Source organism: Apaloderma vittatum, unplaced genomic scaffold, assembly GCF_000703405.1.
Source record: "Apaloderma vittatum isolate BGI_N311 unplaced genomic scaffold, ASM70340v1 scaffold11018, whole genome shotgun sequence".
Lineage (NCBI taxonomy): Eukaryota > Metazoa > Chordata > Aves > Trogoniformes > Trogonidae > Apaloderma > Apaloderma vittatum.
In genome coordinates this window covers 15,733-36,441 of record NW_009731237.1, presented here as the reverse complement: position 1 = coordinate 36,441, position 20,709 = coordinate 15,733, and the positions used below count along the sequence as shown (strand labels likewise).

General features: G+C 39.4%; 1 protein-coding gene across 1 annotated transcript; it reads right to left on the bottom strand.

Moving 5' to 3' along the window:
- Nucleotides 1-4,396: 4,396 nt before the first annotated feature.
- On the bottom strand, nt 4,397-16,359 carry GPRC6A (G protein-coupled receptor, class C, group 6, member A). Its single transcript, XM_009875119.1, has 6 exons — nt 16,166-16,359; nt 14,077-14,380; nt 11,407-12,234; nt 8,397-8,609; nt 6,934-7,057; nt 4,397-5,517 (listed from the first exon to the last, which is right to left on the bottom strand). Exons 1-6 carry the CDS (start codon nt 16,357-16,359, stop codon nt 4,397-4,399), a joined length of 2,784 nt encoding a protein of 927 aa, XP_009873421.1.
- Between the last annotated feature and the right edge of the window lie 4,350 nt (nt 16,360-20,709).

Sequence of the window (20,709 nt, the reverse complement as noted above, 5' to 3'; positions counted from 1 at the left end):
GTCCCGGTCAGCCGACGCGCTCCTGTGATGCATCTCTAGTGTACAAATGTCCAAGTTCAAGTCAAAACTCAAAGTACCATTCGCGGGGCTTCAGCTTCGTGTTTCAGAGCGAAGTGGACTCAAATACCGGAATGAAGACCCGCTCGCATCGGTGTTTCTGTTATTTTACAGCTTTCAGAAGGTTCAGACGTAATGATTCTTATCACACACTTTTCTGTTTACTTCAATCGATTTTTATTTTTTTTTTCCATGTCCTGGACGTAAAAGGCTTTATTAAGTAAAATAATTAAAAATTAAGTACAACTGTATCCTTGAACAAACAAACAAACAAGAAAAAAAACAACAGAAAAGTCAGGACAGATTACTTATTTAATAAGCAACAAATGAATCTTGAATGGTTTGTAGCCAAAACCGTCAGTTATATATTTTCAGGAGCAGAGCCAGAGGTAAGCAGCTTTTTTTCAAAGCAAATTTTTGGGTAAAGGAAATGAGATTTGTCACCAAAGTGAGTTCTAGTGCCCTCAGTATTAAAACTTTCAATTTAAAATGCTATTTGGACATCATTTAATTCTGGAAAGATATTTAAAAAGCACTTTCTTTTCAGTAAGTAGTCCCATATTGATGTCTTCTTATTCACACATGTACATTTTCCATTCCAAAATCATTAAAGTAACATAACACCATTATTGGTAGTACATCAAAGCCATTCCAATCCATTAAACTCATAGCAAATGAAAAAAAATATTAATCTTCCCACGTTCTATTTCAGAACAAAACTTCTGTTTGTGAATAAGCCATTATCTAAACAGAACCTGGCTCCTCGAATCAAAGCTCCACACTGTTTTTCTCATGGCCTTCTAAAAATAACAAAAAGGAAGAGTATGAACCTCTTCGTGCATGCACGCACATCCCCTGGGCAGCAGCTCTGTTTCAGAAAGTTGTTGAGTAGATGAAGACACATAAATAGAAATGACTTAGAGGGTGATACAGAGGTTATAGGCTGCCAGTAGCCCCTTTGCCTTTTCCTGCTCAAAGAGCAGTGTATGTGTCAGGCAGTGCTTCTTGTCTCTGGAGACACAGCTGGGAAGGGCCAGCACATCTGAGCTGGGCTACTCGGCATCCCATGTTATGAGCAGCATCCCAAACAGTGCTATTTGTTACTAGTCCTGATGGTAACCCACACATTTAGAGTCACGGTAGTTCCAGTGGATCATTGGCAGAGCTACTGGGAAGAAGCTTGAAGCTCACATACATAGTTCCCAGCACTCAAGAACTGCTCTGAAGATTATGGGCAGCTAAAAGGCATCCACACAGCTAGAGCTACTGAAATCTTGAGGGAATTATGGCCTGGAGGAGAGGACTTGGAAAACTTGGTGGCCTTTATAGTCTTCATTCTCTCTAAAGATATTGTACACTGTGTGATAGTGGCTTCAGAATGCATTATTTAGCATTACTAACAATGAAGGACATAAAATCCCAACAGGTCAAATAGTGGTTACATCCAGAGCAGCCTCCTGCTGACCTCAACAAATGGCATTTTCACGCTTGACTTCCCTGTGGACAGCACTGTGTTTGGGGACATTTGTCATCTCTATTGCTCTCGGAGATGGAAAACATGCAGGTGGGCACATACAGATGTTAGCAATTTAAGAAGTGGTGTCGGGATCTTTCCAAATTAAGTGAGAAGAATGTACCCTGAGCCAGAAAGAAGAACCAATCCCTTTGGCCCCACATGATCTGACCTTGGGGGCTGTGCAGAGACTTTGCTACGACTTGGGAAGGTGATTCCTATTCTGTACTCTGGGGATGAAAATCTATTTCAGGCTCACTTAATGTCCCTGTGCCTGGTAAAAAAATAGATTGCTGGAATACTTACTGGGCAGGGGAACACATGCAAATGCTTCCTTTCACATCATGAACCCCAATTTTCAGCTTTTTTTATCCTCTGTATGAGGTAGCACAGCACCTTTTTGTTCTACCTACATATAATCACTTGCTTCTTGCAGACAAGGCCTTTAAAAATATATTTAACACAGCTTGGTATAGTATCATTTTTTATCTGCAGAGTCTACCTAGTAAATCTGTTACATCCACCCAGCCCTGCTGATGACTGTTCTTTGTGCAGAAGACTTGAGTAGTTGGAAAGGCAGACACGGCATATAGGACTCCTTTGAAATTGTGCCATATGTGATGCCTACCTTTAAGGATGCCTCTGTGGAGACTTACGTTGCTGACACCACACTCTGTTCCTCAAGATAATTTCCTCATTGTCCTGTAGGAGTAATGCCCTACCATGCTTAGCTTTCAACCTGAAGGACATCTGTAAGAAGCAGACTGAGATCTACTGGGTGGAAACACTGCACAGGTACACATATTGCTGCTGTTTAAAGCCAAAACAAAGTTGGTGAGAAAAGGTAAAGAAATTAAGTAAGCAAACTCATTTTTAACTAAGAATATGGCTTTAATCATCCCCTTGCCTTTTATCTTTGAGATACGGTGTGCTCAACATATTTGAAAACAGTAAATACAGGTACAACTTTCAAGCCAAATTAACTTTTCTAACCAGCCTAGTGCTGACAGTTAATGTCTAATTTCAACTTTGCTTCTCTCTTTTGAGGATAGAGTTTTTGCTGCATTGGCAGCAGAACTGCAGGAATTTTAATCTTATTGTACATAATTTTGTATTTAGAACAATATTTGTAGCAACTGATGTATGAACAGCATTCATCATATAAATACGTGCATAAAACGTTCTTCCAGTCAGCTACAGAACTTACATAATTACTCAAATATGTATGTAAATTGCACCCTTGCCATTCAAATGACTTCACAGATACACATTACATATATAGTTTACACTTCAAAGTAATTCCATTGCCTGTGCCCATTGTTGAAATGTGATCTATATTTTTAACATAATATTAGTAGAAGAATCAAGTAGATATGGCTTACAACATACAAATAGAACTGACAGAAAATAGATATATTGTACATAATAATAATACAATATGCTTGTATAACACCAAATCTACTGAATTTTATTCTGGACTGCTGCAGCATTTAGTTATTCCAGATCTAAACAGAAGAACAGACAAAACTCAAAGTTAGTATTGTTTCACAGTAACATAACATAGACGTTTCTATGGTCCAGACTACAGGCTTTATGAACATGGAAAAATATTCTGCACAGTCCTGGACTGGCAACATAGTTCTGCTGTTTAGGATTTGAAAAAGCTCCACGGTAACATTGTAGCTTTACAGTACCATTGTCTCAACAGAACATCCTTCTCTGAATGTGCCTTTTGCCTCTCGTACAGAAGTCATGGCACAGATTCGTGGAGCTACAGAGCAGAGACTCATCCAGTGCAGCTCATGTCAGTTCATTCTTGTGCTACTTCTATGTGTTGGCATGGTCCCTTGTAATTTCCTTGTTGAAAATCAGATTTTTAAAATATGTGTCAAGAAAGCTAAAGCACCCGGGATGCATTTACGCTGATTCTGGTCATTACATTATTTAGACTGATGAGAGGAATCAATTAGTGTTTGTAAGTTTTGACATTACACATCGAGACTACCTCTTGAACTAAGCAGGTAACTGGGGACAAATATAGTGAGTCCTCTCTCCTGATGCATTAGATGAGGTGCATTTCTTCTAATATGGGGAGAAAAGTAGATAAACATATGTGTAACCACAGAGCTGCAAAGAAAGTCTTTATTTTTTGTATAGAGCTGTCCCTAGTTCATTATCATATTGGTAAACATAGGAACTTTAAAAGTTACTGCAGCACTTATCTGGAATAAGGTGTGCTGTTTTGGAGAGTAAAAAAAAAATAATAATTCACTGATATCAGATGAAAAGAGTTACTTTGGGATGTTCAGGAGAATGGACATCTTATCTTAAAACTGGAGACTAAAGGACTGAACTTGTTTATCACAGCAAACAAAGTCTAGGAGAGGGTTCTTTTTCATCTGTAAAACAGAGCCAGGTGAGAAGAAGAGCTATTTAATCCACTGAGCATCAAAGACACAAAAAAAGTGGGGTAAACCCATATATTCCCACCTATGTGTCAGTGAGAAACAATAATTTCCTGATGCTTCTGCCTCGCTTGGGGAATTGAGATGTCGGGAGAGGTTCCCACAGGCCCACGTGAGCGGGCTGGGGAAGGGCAGGAGCTGCTGAGGGAACCTGCACTTCGTGGTGCTTGCAGGGGCAGGCGCTGGACTCTGTGAGCAAGGAGAGCCTTGCAGATCTGCTAATGGACAACTGCTTAAGTACCAGAGAAGAAGGCATTTTGTGTGGCCATCTCTTTTTGGGAATGCCAAAAGGAAAGAGGCCTGAAAAAGAAACACCTCCCTGAGGCGACTTTTCATCTTCTAGTACTTTAACATTGCCCAGTCATATGCTGGAGACTCTTTTCCTGACCATAGTCCCTGCAGTATTTTTGGGAAGACCTTTCCCTTTTGTTAGTCTCTGCCCGGGCTCTTGGAAATGGCAGTTTCCATTCACAGAGTTTTTCTCAGATTTACACAAGTCTGAGACGGTAGCTCGGGAGCTGGAAGACTTTGAATCCAAATAAATTTGACTACCAGCAACGCTGCCTGCGCTTTTGGTGGAATATGTGTAAATCATTTTGAGAAAGGCAGATTTTGTGTTTGTTTCTTGCTTGTAAATGATGATATAGCACTTTGGAAGAAAAGTGCAGCAGAGGATCCCATAATTGGATATTAAAACAACGATGATTTCCACTGCAGGCAGGTATTTGCCAAAGGTAGTTGCATAGACAGGGATAAATACAACCCATGATATAAAGTAAATTAGCATGCCAAAGGTGATGAATTTAGCTTCATTGTAGTTCTCTGGCAACTTCCTACCTTTAAAGGCAAATATGAAGCAAATGAAGGCTAGGGCAGCGATGTAGCTCAGCATAATCCCAAAAGCCACAATAGAGCCCTCATTGCACTCCAGAATTATTGTTCTTGGGATTGAGAAATTTTGCTCTACAAAGGGTGTCCTAAATATTAGCCAGAAGGTGCAAATGATAACTTGAATTCCGGTGCAGATGACCACAGTGGGAACAGGTTTATACACGCATTTCAGAAAATTCTGCAGCTTGGGATCAAAGCTGAAGGCTAGTAAAATTTTTAGTGATTTTATTAAAATACACGAAATGCAGAGTGCAAAACTTATGCCAAAGAGGGCTTGCCTAGTTTTACACTTGAATTCTGTGGGTTCATCTATGAAGAAGATGGTGCTTAAAAAGATTAAGAAGTGGCTGAAGAGAATAATATAGCAGACAGTTAGACCTCCAGACGCCTTTACAACCGGCGTGTTCACATTTTTAGTGAAGATTACGCCGATCAACAAAACCAGCACAACCCCAAAAGCGGAGAGGAGGAGGAGGAATATGGCAAACCAGTCAGTCCAGGTGAGGAAATGGATTGTCTTTCTGTAGCACGTGGTGCTGTTGACAGGAGCCCAGTATGTTTTATTGTTACACCGGTAGCAGTAATCCACATCTGAAAGCAGAAAAGAGGAAGGAAACTTGAAAACCCCCAAGTAAATAAACTGTGAAGTGGGTTAGGGAGGCTTGAGTTGCAGGAGCACTGCGGGAAGGGATTCTGAGGGCAATAGACAGAGGTGATTGCTTCCTACTACTGCTGTCGCCGTCCAGGCGGAGGAGCTGCAGGGCTGCGGTGGCATCTGTGACATCAGTGGCACCTGTGGCAGTGGTGGCAGCTGTGGCAGTGGTGCCATCGGCAGAAGGAGCAAAGGATCGACACTGGCCAGCTGGGAGCGGAGGCTGCCTGCAGCCAGGGTCAGGGAGAGGCAGGGAGAATGACCAGAGTCCTAAAATTGCCTCAGTCATCGCTGATCGGTGATACGGGACCTGGCCAGAGCTCTGGACTGGCAAACTTTAACTGAAACCTGAACCATGACTTGAGGTTGAGTCAATTATCTTACAGAAATTGGAACTATGTTTCTGTCGTTTTCCTATTTTGACAAGAAAAAGACCAAACAGCTTTCTCTTTACAGGCAGCTTTTGAAATACAACAGCATGAATAAACGTTGCTTTAAATTATGCATGGGAAGGTTGCTTCTGTTTCAAAATTCCTATCCTCTGACACAGAGAAATTTCACAATTATTTGAATTAAAAAATAAAATTTAAACTCCTTCTGCTTTCAGGATATCGAAAGTACACTGTACCCCAGTTTTCTTACTTCCATCTCTTTCCTCCATGTTTAATTTTCCCCTTCAAAAAATTTTACTCAAACCTATAAATGAACCAGTGGTAAAGTATAAGCCAGACTAGATATCAGAAAATATTACTGTACAGTTATATCAAACTTTGCATATTCCCTGGTAAGACAAAAATATGCAGGTAAGAAAATATGTAACCTTGAACTTTATAGACTTAGAAAATGGTGTGAGTTGGAAGGGACCTTAAAGATCATCTAGTTCCATCCCCCCTGCCATGGGCAGGGACACCTCTCACTAGACCAGGTTGCTGAGAGCCCCATCCAGCCTGGTCTTGAACACTTCCAGGGAGGGGGCAGCCACAACTTCTCTGGGCAACCTGTTCCAACCACCACACTCACAGTAAATAATTTCTTCCTTATTGGACTGGGTGTACTGCAGAAAGACAGGGAAACAAGCCTTTGTTTTAATGAGAATCTGGCTCACTGATAAATGATCCAGACTTTCAGTCCCAACTGCTACTCAGCAGAAAAATGTAATTGCTTTAGGTTTGGTCTTCTAAAAAGCATTTAAACCAAGTTTTATAGGCTGAATGCTCATATATGGGAAACTGAGCGTAAACAAATATTTAATCCCATTCCAAAGTTATACTCAAGGTTGCCAAGGCACATTATACCCAAACAAAACAATTATATTGATGTCTAAATAAACCTTTATTTAGATCACAATTCCTTACCTGTTTGATTGCTGTAATGGTTTTCTGGGCAGTAAACACACTCATAGCAGCATGTGTGTGGGCTTTCTGTAACCTTTTTCATCTGTCCTGGCCTGCAGTGCTGGGAACATGTTGACTGAATCTTCTGCAGTGTGTAGAGAGCAACAACAAAAAAATTCAGCTTGTGCACAGCTAATTAGTAATATCTCCAGTAAATCTGAAATTTGCACTTTATTTTTGTACCTAATATATTTTAAGGGAATCTGAAAATGATGCTGAAAAAGGCATCACAGGCCCATGTTTCTTGGACTTTCTCCACATTGTCAACAAGTGACAGGACGGGATATTATCTACCTGATAATTTTATGTTTTGGCCCTGAATGCCAACCAGTGGAATTGTGTGGACTTTTAAAAACCAGATCAAAAGTGTCTCATCCAACTCTGAAGCTGGAATTTAGACTGCTGAGGATCAGCTCCAAACAAAGCCCAGAAGCATCTAATGGGGGATTTGAGTGCACTGCTTCACAAATGAGATCTTGAAACCCTGCTCAGCTGCTCCAGGCCCAGGTGAGGCACCTCAACTTGGGGGAGACACCTCAGTGGGTGCTCTGCACTGCACCTCTGATGTTCCTGACCCTGAGTCATGAAACACCACTCTGAGGTATGTGGTCAGGATGTACTCCCAAGGTCTGAGTTCAGGTCCTCCTTCCAAAGACAAAACTGGAGAAGCAGTCCTGAGAGGCATGGCTATTTCTTCTCCTTCCCAAGGAGGTGTTGACATTTCCTTCCCAGCACCACAAAGAGGGACAAGATTTGAGGTTTTCTTCTGTCCTCAGCCTTTTCTCTCAGCTGAATCCACATGCTGAGACTCAGACTCAGCTCACCTCTTAGGCAGCCACTCCCTGTCCTCTTAGTGGTTAATACTTTGCAGCACAGAGCTGCACAAAGAACTAAGACCTCCGCCTGTGCACAGACTGTGGCGATAGATTATCCAGCTGGAACTGGACAGGGCCACCCATTAGTCCCATCTACACTAGTGCTGGGGTTCCAGGAGGTACTACCTTTCTCAGACTCCTGTAGTCATGCTGACCCCAGTTCTAACAGGAGAAAATAATCAACAAAACTTTATTTACTTTTTTAAACAGTAAAGTTAACAGATATGAGTCTTCGTGTACAAAATAAATGGTGGTGGTAAGATTCAAGATTTTGTTTGGAGTAACATCCTTAGGACACGTATAACTTCTCATGTCATTCTGGAGAAATAACTCAGTTTCAAAATCACTGAGCCTGCTTACATGTTAACATGCTTCTCAAAGTGCATGAAAGTGGTCAAATATACCCAGAGAGGGTTCTTTGCTCTAGAAGGAGAATATGAAACCACAAGAGAGATTTCTAGCTGGTGCATACTTCAGTTACAAATACTGGACAGGAAAGTAAACATATGAAAAGAATTTCACATGTTATGTCAACAAATTAAAAGTTACCTTCAAATCCAGAAATTCTTTTTTTTTCTCTTCATCCTCAAAGATGAAGCCACCTTTCTCTGGGTCGTATTCTGCCATAGTGGTGATTTCTACATGGCCATCAATTTCTTTCCAAAGAAGTACGTCGTAATTGATGCTCATATCGCCGTTGGAGTCGAACTTGATTTCTTTATTGTCGTCAATGATTGTAACTTTTTTAAGTTCCTCAAGCAGCTGAATGTAAGTATAATAACAATAACATACCTCAGTATCATGTCAGTGTGATAAAATCAATAGTTTAACATCTGCAAAATAATATCAAGTTAAAAAATGTTGCTTTTTTAGGAGTAAAAGAAATCTTAAAATCATCTTTATGACTGTTTGATTTGATGTCTGATACAGAATTACATTATTCAGACAATCCTGCTGAGCCTAAAAATCTGTTAATAAAAAGCCTATAATTTCTTAACTCTATGCAGTGTGTACAAATAACTCATGTTAGTATTTTTTCCAGCCTTGGAAATTTTGGTACAAAAAAGATCTTTGCTTTCAAAAACTAATGGCTTTTTGGAATTCCCTTTCTTGTAAAGAACAACCATGAGTGATGCTCCTGTTGGTACTTTACTGTCACCAATTTTGATCTGGGCATCATTTTCTTCCAGAGTAGCCTCCTCCAGCAGCTCTGGAAATCTCTAACACTGTTTTCCGCTCTGACTCTGACTGATCTTGCATATTGCAAGGTGACACTCAGAATTGTTAAATGACCAAAACACGTCAGTTTCCTCAGATGGAGTGATCAATGACACAGTGGCAATAAACAGCAAGGCCGTATTTGGTAGATCATAGGAAACAGCAAAAGAGGGATGCTTTGATAAGGCAACCATCCACCTTTATACTGCAACCCACTGCATTCTGCTGGGGGACATGTCTGTTTCCCTTATCACAAAGAGCCAGATCAAAAAGTTCTGTGTGAATCTAGAGAAGGATGTGTTGAAGCACATATAACCCACCCCCAGTCCCTGAGGAGACCATAGAAGGATTTTAATTAACTACCATGCCTCTTAAATGAAGCAAAGGTTTTACCCCTTTGCAACCTAACAATTTTTGGCAACAGGGATTAATTAACAGAAAAAAACCCCTCACGTTTTGGTGAAAGGCTGAATTTAACTGCCCTTTGAAAAGCATGCTCTTACATGGTCTGTGATATCTGTAACATTTAATGAACACACTGACAAGTGTATTTCTTCAGTATGCTTTGGTGAATATCTATATGACATTTTTTAATGTATAACATGTAATTTTTTGAGAGTTCATATATGCTCCCAGCACCTCTATCAATTTATGAAGAATTCAAGTGTGCTTTTAACCAATATTGTATTGGAGTTGGATGTTGCATAGTTGTGTGGGACTGAATAAGATTTTTTTGGTTGTATATACTCAGGCTAATCATTTAATCTCACTCTTCTCCACTTTTCCAGTTTCTCCAACACTATACCAACAACAGAGCTTCTTGAATACATCGTGAGCTTCAGACAGAAGGGGCTAATAATTAGCAGCATTTTGATGTAACTAATGGTTATTTTTGCAAAGTCTGTAATACCAATGACTGCCGATTCTCTGTGTGTGGAGATGTATGATACGGATTAGTTGCATCCTAGGCTTTATGTATATATATCCATTTCTAGTGGGTTTAAATTTAGTGTACAGTAAATGTATTATGAATACTGCACAGGGGGAAATAACCATCTATTTCAGTATTCTTAATGAGTTCTCAGCCTCTTAACAGGGCTTTTATTGTGGGTAGTTTGGGTTTTAATTCAGCAATGAGGTAAATGCAGCTCCTTAAAATTGTTTCCCCTGCAGACCAGTCCTGAATTTGTCCCATTTGTGTTTTTAAATTCATGTAAGATTCTGATTGTAAGTGGTTGTTTCTTTTTTTTTTTTTTTTCCAAATCTTCTATCTTGGTTTGACCTGCCCTGACCTAGGATAAGAGGTCAGAGCAAATCAGAGTGCTTCAGTGGCTGTTTGACTTTTAAATGAACTTTTGTTTAATCCTGTGAGTAAAAGTGTGTAAAAGTGAATACTCCCAAGCAGGTTATTGGGTAAAAGGTCAGGTCAGCTTTACTTGTCTGATTTTTTCTTCTATTTTTTCCACCTAGTAGAATTTGATAACAAGCACCTCACCCATTTTTAAAATTGTGTCTAATTTTCCCACCAATCACTTCAGTATAAATCAAGATCAGACAGGGGAAATGTCTGTTGCATTTTCATTTTTAAGCCAGGATTAATCACAGAGGAAAATACCTGAATTTAGACAAAACAGAGACAATGTTGAGAGGGAAAAAGAGGAAGACTGAAACTCTTTGGTGAATGCTCCTGTTCTGCAACATCCCCATCTCTCAAGAGCACTTGTTGCTGTGTATTACAGTGGTTTGCAGCAACAGGACCAACCACTAGTAGCTGAATAGCAGATAAGTCAACTGTAGATTGACTATATATTTTATTCTATCCCACGTGTACCTAGTAAGACATTCCAGCAAGGAGCTGAAGCCTTCATTCAAGCTGGTGCCCACTCTGTGTGCTCTTTGAAGGTGATGGGGGAAGCGTTAGGGTAACTAATGAAGCCCAGCAGCTAAAGATCCCTTCTGCACCTATGGGATCATGCATTCGTAGCTATTGCTATTGTACTCATGAAGGAGGAGATGGTGGGTATGCAGTTACTCACCGTCAGTTAGCTACCTGTATGTGACATGAAATATTCATTTCCTATCTACAGCAGAATACAGCCATGGCTTAACAGCAGGACCCTCTGCATCTACATGGGCCAGAAAAGGGGAGAAAAAACTGTTCTCATCATTACAGTAGTTGGATACTGCTCCTCTAGCACATAGTCTCTAATTTCAGTTGGTGAAGAAAAAGCAGAAATAGGAATAAGAAAAAGAACCAAGGTAGTAAATCCAGTGATGTGGGAGCAAAAATAAGATGGAAGCTATACGAAGAGAATGAGACCTGCAAGAAACAACACCATACCTCCCAGGGCATGAAGGCAGAGGGATCCTTGCAGTTTCTGTCTTTGCATTTCCCTTTAATGGCATGAGCAATGGCATAGACTGCAAGTATAGTACCATGGATGAATCCTGGTTCAATGTTAGCATTCAGAAAATCATCTCTCCAGATCTGACGTTTATTCTCAACATTTTGCAATAGATCATCCTGGGACTGGTTTGAAATGCACATTTGAAAATCATGATATTCCAGGTGTGCACACACTGACAAAAGCATAATATATTCACGTAAAAACTTGTTGTTGTCAGTGGGCTTTCCATGAAGGTTTCTCAGATAGTCTTGGAATGTGGAGATGTTTCCACTTTTAAATCCAAATCCCACAACAGTTCCCAGCTGTCTGATACTGGGAATTGTACTGATTTTGAATGCAGCTGACCAGTTATCACTTGCAATCCAGATTTTATTTACGTTCCTCTCAATTGCCTTCTTAAATAGTTTGAGCACGTGGAACTGTCTCATAAAGACAACAATAACATTTACTTTGGTTTCATTGACAATCTTCTCAATTGCATGATCAACTTTGGTGTGAAAGGTGTTGTCCGAGAGATAGGCAGGCAACATTTCTTTAAAAGCTATGCAAACGTTGTTTGCCATGGCCTGGACCCCAAAGCTCTCCAGAGCGAACCGCCCGTTGTCATCATCAGTGGCTATTACACCAATCCAGTTCCACCCAGACTCACAGATCAAGTGAGCCATTGCTCTTGTCTGATGAAAATCGCTGGGGATAGTCCTGAAGAAAGAAGGAAACCGGATTTTGTCACTGAGGATTTCAGCTGATGATGCAGGACTGACCTAGGAAGAGTGAACAATTCAGTTATCGAGGTGGTCTCCTCCAAAGGACACCAAGAGATCCAATGCTGCTATGATTGCTCTTTCATCCAGCCTGACCCAGGCTCTCTCCTCCTGTGTGGGAGCATCAACAAGGTGCAGCCAAACGAGGCAGGTTTCTTCACCCCACCCCACTCATAGGATGCAGACGCACACCCGTAACAGTTCCACTGTTTTCATGCTCGTCTACGTCATTTCTTCAGTGAAGGGGGAGAATAAAACCTTTCAAAATGGATGTGACACTTATGCTGGTATAAGGGTTTTTGTTTTACTGTGCTCAAATACCACCAATATGCTATTCAAAACAACATTTAAAACATTAGAAGCATTAACTATTGTTTGAGTTATTCAAATTGTTAGCACCGTTACCTTTCACAGTATTTTTCTATCACAGAGTATGTTGTTAAGGTTCACCCACATGCATATTTTCTCTCCAAGATTTAATTATTATTTGTAAAAGGATTATTAAGTCTGTTAGAAGTACCTTCCAGAAAAGCAAACAGTAACCAATACTACAGAATACCGTAATCCTTTCATATAAAAAAATTATAATCTTTTCCTTGTGCATGTGGCTAAAAAAAATATATACAGAAATGTTATTTAAATCTCTCTAGTTTTAATCCTTTTCTATTTATTTGTAGAAGCTTTTTCCTCTACACTTATATGTCCTGTGTTGCTTGACAGTTCTTAAAAAATAAATCCATCCTTTCCAAAGTGAGTCACCTCTTTGGAGAGGATACCAAATCCTACTGATGTCAAAAGATTACAGATGCTACTGATGAGAAAACTGGGTAACCTTTTCAACCCCAATGCAGATTTGTATCATGACTTGCCTTTTGATTATGATCAGATTCTGAGGCTTTTTAATTTTCATAATTACTAAAGCCCCTATGGTGCAGCTGGAGGCCATAATTACTTTACCATTACAGAGGAAAAGATTCAATTAGAAGTTATGTTTAGTTCAGATTTTATGTCTTTTCCATGTGTTTGGTTTCTATGTTGCTACTTTGCAGTGATGCAATTTATGCCAAATTGCCAAACCCAAAGTGCAGCACAGGATGGTGTGGAAGCAGATCTCCTTTTGCCTTGTTGGTCCTGGCCTTGACCTCATCTCTTACAATGGTGAAACTAGAAATGTAAGCATCAGCCTAAGTGCACATGTGGGACTATACTAGTCCTAGAGAGCTCAGAAATAGAGAAGAGTGTTCTGGGAAGTATCTAGAGAGTTGTATTCTTTCTCTTGTACAACTGCTTCAAGAGTAACAGGAGTAAAACTGCGGTTTAGAGCATTTTTCCTCACTTCCCTTTCCATAGTTATAAGGGACTCCAACATCTAATCTCTTTCAGTCAGGAGAGAATTTTCAAATTTCTGGCCAAATTTGATCTGGTCTTTTTTTTTTTTATTCAGCTTGGGATTGTGTATTGTTATATTCACCACAGGCCAAACTAGACTCAGCGGGTGTAACTTTACTGCCTGAACAAAGTCTTTGGGTGCCATCCAAGGTACAGGACTGACAAATGCTGCTGCTAGGCTCACAAGAGCCCAACACCATCCTGAAATAGCTCTCAGAGACATGTGCCTCAAGCATATAAACCAGCCCTTACTTACTGCTTCTTTTAGGCAAGTGAATCAAGCTCTCCATTTGGAATTGAATCCCAGCCCTCCTGATGCCCTTAGGTTGAGCCAAATCCTGCCCTGTAACAAACGTGTGGCTTTTGCAATCCCTATGATCAGAGCCATGCCTTTATTCTAAGGATGGTGAATTTGACCCTCTGCCCAAAATGAAATAATTCCTTCAAGCCTACCTGTGGGATTAGTTGCAAAGCCAACAGCCTCGAAACCGCCATCGACACCTCCGAGTAGCTGGCTCCAGTGACTGCCTTAATTCTCGGGATATAGTCTGAGTAGTTACACTTGAACTCTACAACATCCTCGGAAGAATTGTGTTTGGCCAGAAACTTCAGAGCAGACACCATGGCTTTTGTAACATCTGCACACGTGTCATAGATTTCATAGCCCAGAGTAACTCCAGGTAACAGTGTTGAGTTGTTGATCATCTCAATAGCATGTATCATTGCAAGTGTCTGGAGAAAAATTTGGATTTCGAAGCTGCAAGGAAACACAGAAGTTTTGGTTTAGAAACACATTACTGGGAACGAGGCTGAAGCAAAGTCCACTTCAAGCATATCCCTTGGAATTTGACGACAAAGAAGCTGTGGATAGTATACGTTATGTGATTTGCTTAGTTTTTAGTACACAACATATTAGGAACTACATATTTTTGTATCACCTAGATGGGAGAGTAAGGAAAATAAACACAAAACTTAAAATACATCTGAAAAAAATGCTTTTCTGAAAAAAGGCACAAAAATAATTTCATGTTACATGAAAACTTGCAACTGTTGCCTTCAGAAATCATCAAAGTCAATGAAGCTACTCCAATTTTCTCCATCTGCCCAGTAAGATTTTTTTTTTAAAAAAAAGTATTTACTTTCATCAAAAATATGGAACAGATAAAAGAAAGGACTAAGTATTTCAGAACAGAAGAAAATGTTTCAGAGGTTGAAGTCTTTTAGTGGTTGCATCAGTGTTCCCAAAATTCTCTCTAAACGTGATGAAATTAGTATAGCTATTCCCCTTATCTCCAGTGGATATTATAACAGATGATTTACCTGAACTGTGCTAGCACAAAATATCTGCAATACAACCAACCCTCCACTCAGGCAAGCTTCTAAAAAATTTAAAAATCTTAAAAAGTTAATTAAATTTTACATGAACCTGAGACCATATATGACTCTGTAGAAAAATAATGGAGGACAAAACGGTCAACAAAACTGTCAACTTGATCATAATTTTGAAATAAATCCAGATGGATGCCTGCATGTCCAGCTGATTATTAGATTGAGGTGTGGGATTAAGTTGCATGTAAAATTCAGATAAAATTTGAGCATTTGGACCTGCATTAGAATTAGAGAAAATGCGTATTTGGAATTCCTGGGCTTAGGAGAGCTTTATTATATATTTAAAATGAAGTTCTTCACCAGGTTTCCTTTACATTCTTTCCAGAAAAATGGATGTTTCAAGCACAGTAGGATTTGGAGCCAATAAAATAAATATTCTGATACACAGTCTGAACCTGAATGCATACACGACATCATGTTTATATATATCCTATAACATAATGCCAAAACTACAATACAGAGTGTAATAATTACAGTAATTATAATAATAATTACAATCTAGTCAGCAAGATGCTATCATAGACTACAGCTGAGCTGCCCTGTGAGGTGGAGTGCATGCTTTAATATGTGCTTAGGTAAAATGGAGCAGTCTGTCTGTGTTCAAATCATGTAGGTGCAAACTCATAATGAATAATGAAAAACTGCACAGTAGGAGACTTCAGGCATATAGCAACAAATTAGCAACTGCACAGTAGGAGACTTCAGACACAGAGCAACAAATTAGAATTTACATGGAAAATAAATGCTTGTTCAGCACAAATCTCCAGGGCTATTTGATTATATATGAAGATTGAAACAGGATCAAATACTCATTCCCTTCCTCAGGCAGCCACAGTATACTTTACTGTAACTTCGCCATACTTTGTCATCCTGTGTTAATTTATGTGCAATTTATGTGATGTCCAAGGTCTTTTAAAAGACTAAGAAATGCAAGAGAACCAGATCTTATTGGTCTTAATATAAGAGCTACATGCCTGATGTCAGTGATCTCTTCTTTGAGATACGTATTTATATATAGATAGATGATATATAGATAGATGATATATAGATATATGGATATATGGATATATAGATATATAAATATATAGATATATAGATATATAGGTATATAGATATATAGGTATGTAGATACGTAATTTCCAATATCACTCACCCAGCACAATTCCGAATTACTGGTTTGATGGGATATTCTTCTGGACGCAGCATTGCACTGTGAACTGCAAACAGGCCTCCAATAACAATGTCCCCCGGAGAACTGGCATCCACGAAGTCGTCAGTATTCTGGCAAGAGAAAACGGTATCAGTGCCGATCACAAAGCAGGGGATCAAAAAGCTAACGAATACCATGCTTCTGTTTCACTTGCTCACTACCAGCTTTAAGTCAATTAGGCGAGCTGCGGGGCCAACAAGAGCTCCTATGTCATCTATAAACAGCAGCGAAAGGAAAAGGCTGCACTCAAAAGTTAGTCACACCTCATAAGGTGCTTGTATTTGCTTCACTGGCTGAGGCTATTGTGCTGGAGGTACTAAAGCAATGCTGTCACATAAAATGTGAGGGTGCAGGGGTGTGAGAGTGAAGAGGGAGGGAGAAAAGTGAGTTTAAAAGGAAAGGTTGAACGCAAAATCTATTCTGCTGTGTTCAAAGTTTATTATACCTTATCTGAAACACATGACAAATATTTTTGGTATAAATTTGGGCTTGTCTTGAATACCTTCCAACTGAGTGCAGGGTGTGAAGAAGCAGTCATATGGTAGTGATATTCCTGTGACCATATTTTAAGTGTCTGGTCCAAAGATTACTGAAAAAAAGACCACCTTGCCACAGTGTGCTTTAGATGAAACTCTCATCCAAAAAAAAAAAAACAAACCCAAAACTCTCAGCCCTCTTTTTTATATGTTTTAATATCTTTGGTTTGGATAAGCTGATATTCCTGGTTCTGAAGCACACACAGCTCCTAGGGACTTCGGTGGGCTCAGGTTCTGTATCGGCTTCAGTCAGGTTCTGTATGTACAAGCCAGGCCACATCTGATTAAACTGGTAAACACAAAACAGTGGGAAAACCTGGTATTAGTCCTAATTTTCTGATGGGATGGAAGTATGCTCTCTTCTCTCCCTGACCAAGGACACCAGCACATGAACAGCAGCTCCTGGACCAGGAAGCAGCCGTTTTTCGTGCCTCCATCCCCATTATATTTGCAGGAACTGGATGCTGTGCCAGAACAAGGGAACTGGGGAAAAGAGAAGCAGTGGTTGCACTCTCAGTTTTCATAAACTCCCGTGAACATCAGAGTGAATCTCTTCAGGACAGAAACATGACTAATGTTACTAAACAATACCAATTCATGTAGGAAACACAGCTTTGACAATAATCCCTTTCTGTCCTTGGCATTGGTTTATTTCTCTATTTTCTTACAATGTCTTGTTCAGATTTTGCTTCTTTTTGTAGTATGCCAAAACTCTGTCAAAAAGATGGTATCAGTCATAGTGTTTATTGTCTACGATTGTTCCTTGTCTATGATTATAAAAAAGTTGGGGTGTACACAGAAAATTTAAATCAAGAGCAGTTTTCTGCAAGCAAAAAAGAGAAATGGGATGTTTGTTACGCTATCTTTCTGATAAGCATAATGTATACCATCTAAATGATTTGAATAATTTGCTCTTTTGTCTCACTCATTTCTTTGTAGTTAGAGTATCCAGTTACAACAGAGGTACTTCTTGCAAATGAAAATGCAACCAACATATTGCTTGCAAATGCAAATGTTAATCCCTAGTTAAGTTGCCATTCAGCCTCTTCTTTGCTGTAATACAACCGTTTGTGTTTCTTTCATCTGCCTTCTTTCTTTCCATGTGGCATTACCACTGCTGGGTTAGGGCATATAGTACACAGCTGCCTGCATTTTCTTTAATGTATCTGATCATATGCATTTATGGGCAGATGATACCAGTTCATTCTGCTTCTGCACTGGCTTGCAAAAATTCCAGCTATTCCAAAGGTTTTCCTCTTGACCTAGAGCAGCCTAACTGTAGTCAGACTCTGGCCCTGAGTTAGGGGACACTCAGTTGCAAATATTCGCATAATCATTCCTTACCGTCTCTGTAATGCACCCTGAAGCCTGGTTCTACATACTCTGGTGTTTCCTTTACCCTGACTTTGCATACAACTTTGTGTATAAAACTTGTGTATATTTAGATGTAGCTTAAGTATAAGACTGGAGCTATTTATTTCCTCGAGCAAGTCACAATATTCAGCCATATGCCTAACACTAAGTACTGCATTAAGGACTCAGTGGAAATACCATACTGGTAATTTGTTATAATTTATGATTAGAGGCAGAAAGGAAACTTTACTCTGGCTGATCTCTAAAAAGCTGTTCATTTCTACAGAGGAGGATTGTACCTACAAAAATCCTTGCTTGGTCGTATTGGAAAGTGCAAGTTGACAATTTCACATGTAAGCGGTGCATAATTTCATGTTATGTTCGAAAACACCATGAAATGAGGGATGTTTCAAATTCAACTACACTGTGTCTATGTCATGGTGTAGAGTACTTTCACAGAGAAGGGTTTTTATTGTTATTTTGTTTTCAAGACCTGTATCTTGAAATTACTGCTAGTGATGAGGAGTACTTAAAAGCATTCCTAAGATAACTCATCTTAACCTAGTACTGCAGAATTAGCTGGAAATACTTGCAAATATCTTTCTTCATTGACGCTTAAATGCCAATAGAAATACAGTGCAAAATGTTCGTTGCTTAAAATTTAGTGACATATTATTGTAACATCACTACTTTCACTCTTTTTTTGCATGGTAGAATCAAGCATAAGATTCAGGAAATCTTGAAGCACCATTGTCTCTGGAAAGCAGCCTTTAAGAGATTGTGCAAAGGCAGAAAATAGGACCTATCAAGCCAGAGCTGCTCTGAGAGCCACAGATGAATTCTAAGAGGTTTTAGAGGAGCTGGTGGGAAATAAAGATACTGTTAGTATCTTTGAATGCCCCAAAGTTACCTGCTGCCATAGCAAAATGGCGACTTCTTCCACCCGGACTCCAGGTTCCCTTTGAGTAGGCCCAGAATAGGTGGGTTTCTGAATATAGTCCTGCCAAACTCAGTACTAATCCTGCAGGTGACTTCTTATAAATTTACAGTTAATAATTTTTTTTGGCAACAGTGCCATATCTGTTGAAAGAATCCACAATCCAAAACGTGCAAAAGAAGCCAGAGGTACTTGAGTATGGAGTGACCCCTCAGAGCACTGGATACCTGTAAATGGACCACCTGCCTCCATTGCCTTTGCAGCCCCTATGCCTGGACAGGTTATGGCTTGTGTGCAGAAAGAAGTTTTGCAACCACCAGTAGCTTAGTCAAGCAAAGAGAGTCTATGTTTGGAAAACCACAGTCACAGAATCATGGAAACAGGAGGCTGAAAGGCCATTTTTAAAGGCTGATCTACCGAAAAGAAAACCAGAGAGACAACGTATGAAGCTCAGTATATATATTGACTATGAGCATTATTTGGAAACACTTCAAAAACCAGAAACACCAAGGAAAACATGTGTGGAACTGTTGTCTAAAATCACCACTAAAACCCTTGTGCAATTGGAAGCAACCCCTCTTTCCAGCAGGGAAGAGATTTACAAATGAGTATGCTAACATCTTCCAGGCCAGGAAGAAGGAATTGTTCATTGTGAAATCATTTTGTTCTCCATGAAGTTTGTAGAGCCATTTCCTTTCCATATGATAGACTACGTGTGTACTAGTAAAGACAGTAGATAGTGGCTAGGTCAAAATATTAAGGAGAGTAAGTACTAGTTAGGATTCCAAGCTTTCTAGACCAATAGAACCACTGCATTTAACTCAATGATTTTTGGATTACTGAGTTTCTCTTAAGGAAGTTTAAATAGTTGAGAATAAAAAGGGGCAGGTATTGCAGTACTTTAATGATTTTTTTTAAAAACTTCTACTTACTGGGACCCTACGTAGCTTAATATTAAATATTAAAATTAAAGAATGGGAAGGAGAGTACTCTTTATTTTGATTTGTGATCTGTTATTAAAAAAATGTAAAAATTGAAAAAACATCAACAGTGAAATGGAATTTGGATGGAGGCCAAGCAGTCACATTAATTCCTGAGAAACAAGCTAACTCAATTTTCAAGTTCATTGGGTTTGTCCTCTAGAGGGTATCAGCTGAGCTGCATGATGGAGAGGACAAATCTTGTTTTTCTCCATCAGGTCACAATATTATAATGCGTCTCGAGAAGTTCTCTGAAAGTTGAATTCCCTCTGATGCAAACAGCTTCATTGGAGTACCTCTGATGGAAAACTGAGATGCTGGAACGTCTGGCTAGAGGAGAGCTGTGACAGAGCCTTCAGCCTCCTGTCCAGACTGTCAGGGCAGTCCTAGGCAGACCCACAATAATTTCTTTTTCAGGAAGTGTTTTAGCCAATAGTCAGTGTTGTTCATATGCAGAGCACCTCTGCTGTTTATACTACCTTAGAGCTATACGAAATTAAAGCAGAGTTGTAAAGGGGGGGGATGCAGTTAACTTCTACACTTTTTTGCACTTTGTTTCATTTAGCTTCTCTCATGTTTTAATAGATTAAATTTCAAGTCAAGTACAATATTGATATGAAAGATCCATTAGATCTGACTTTTCTGATGTTGAAGACAAATATTTTTAGCCATTCCAAAATT

Excerpts from the sequence above, each read along its gene's own strand:
- GPRC6A (XM_009875119.1), bottom strand. The coding sequence starts at position 16,359 with ATGGTATTCGTTAGCTTTTTGATCCCCTGCTTTGTGATCGGCACTGAT. Across the intron at positions 12,235-14,076 it reads CTTTGCAACTAATCCCACAG|GTCAGTCCTGCATCATCAGC; the intron begins GTAGGCTTGAAG and ends CACTCTTCCTAG. Across the intron at positions 7,058-8,396 it reads AAGAATTTCTGGATTTGAAG|AAGATTCAGTCAACATGTTC; the intron begins GTAACTTTTAAT and ends TACACACTGCAG.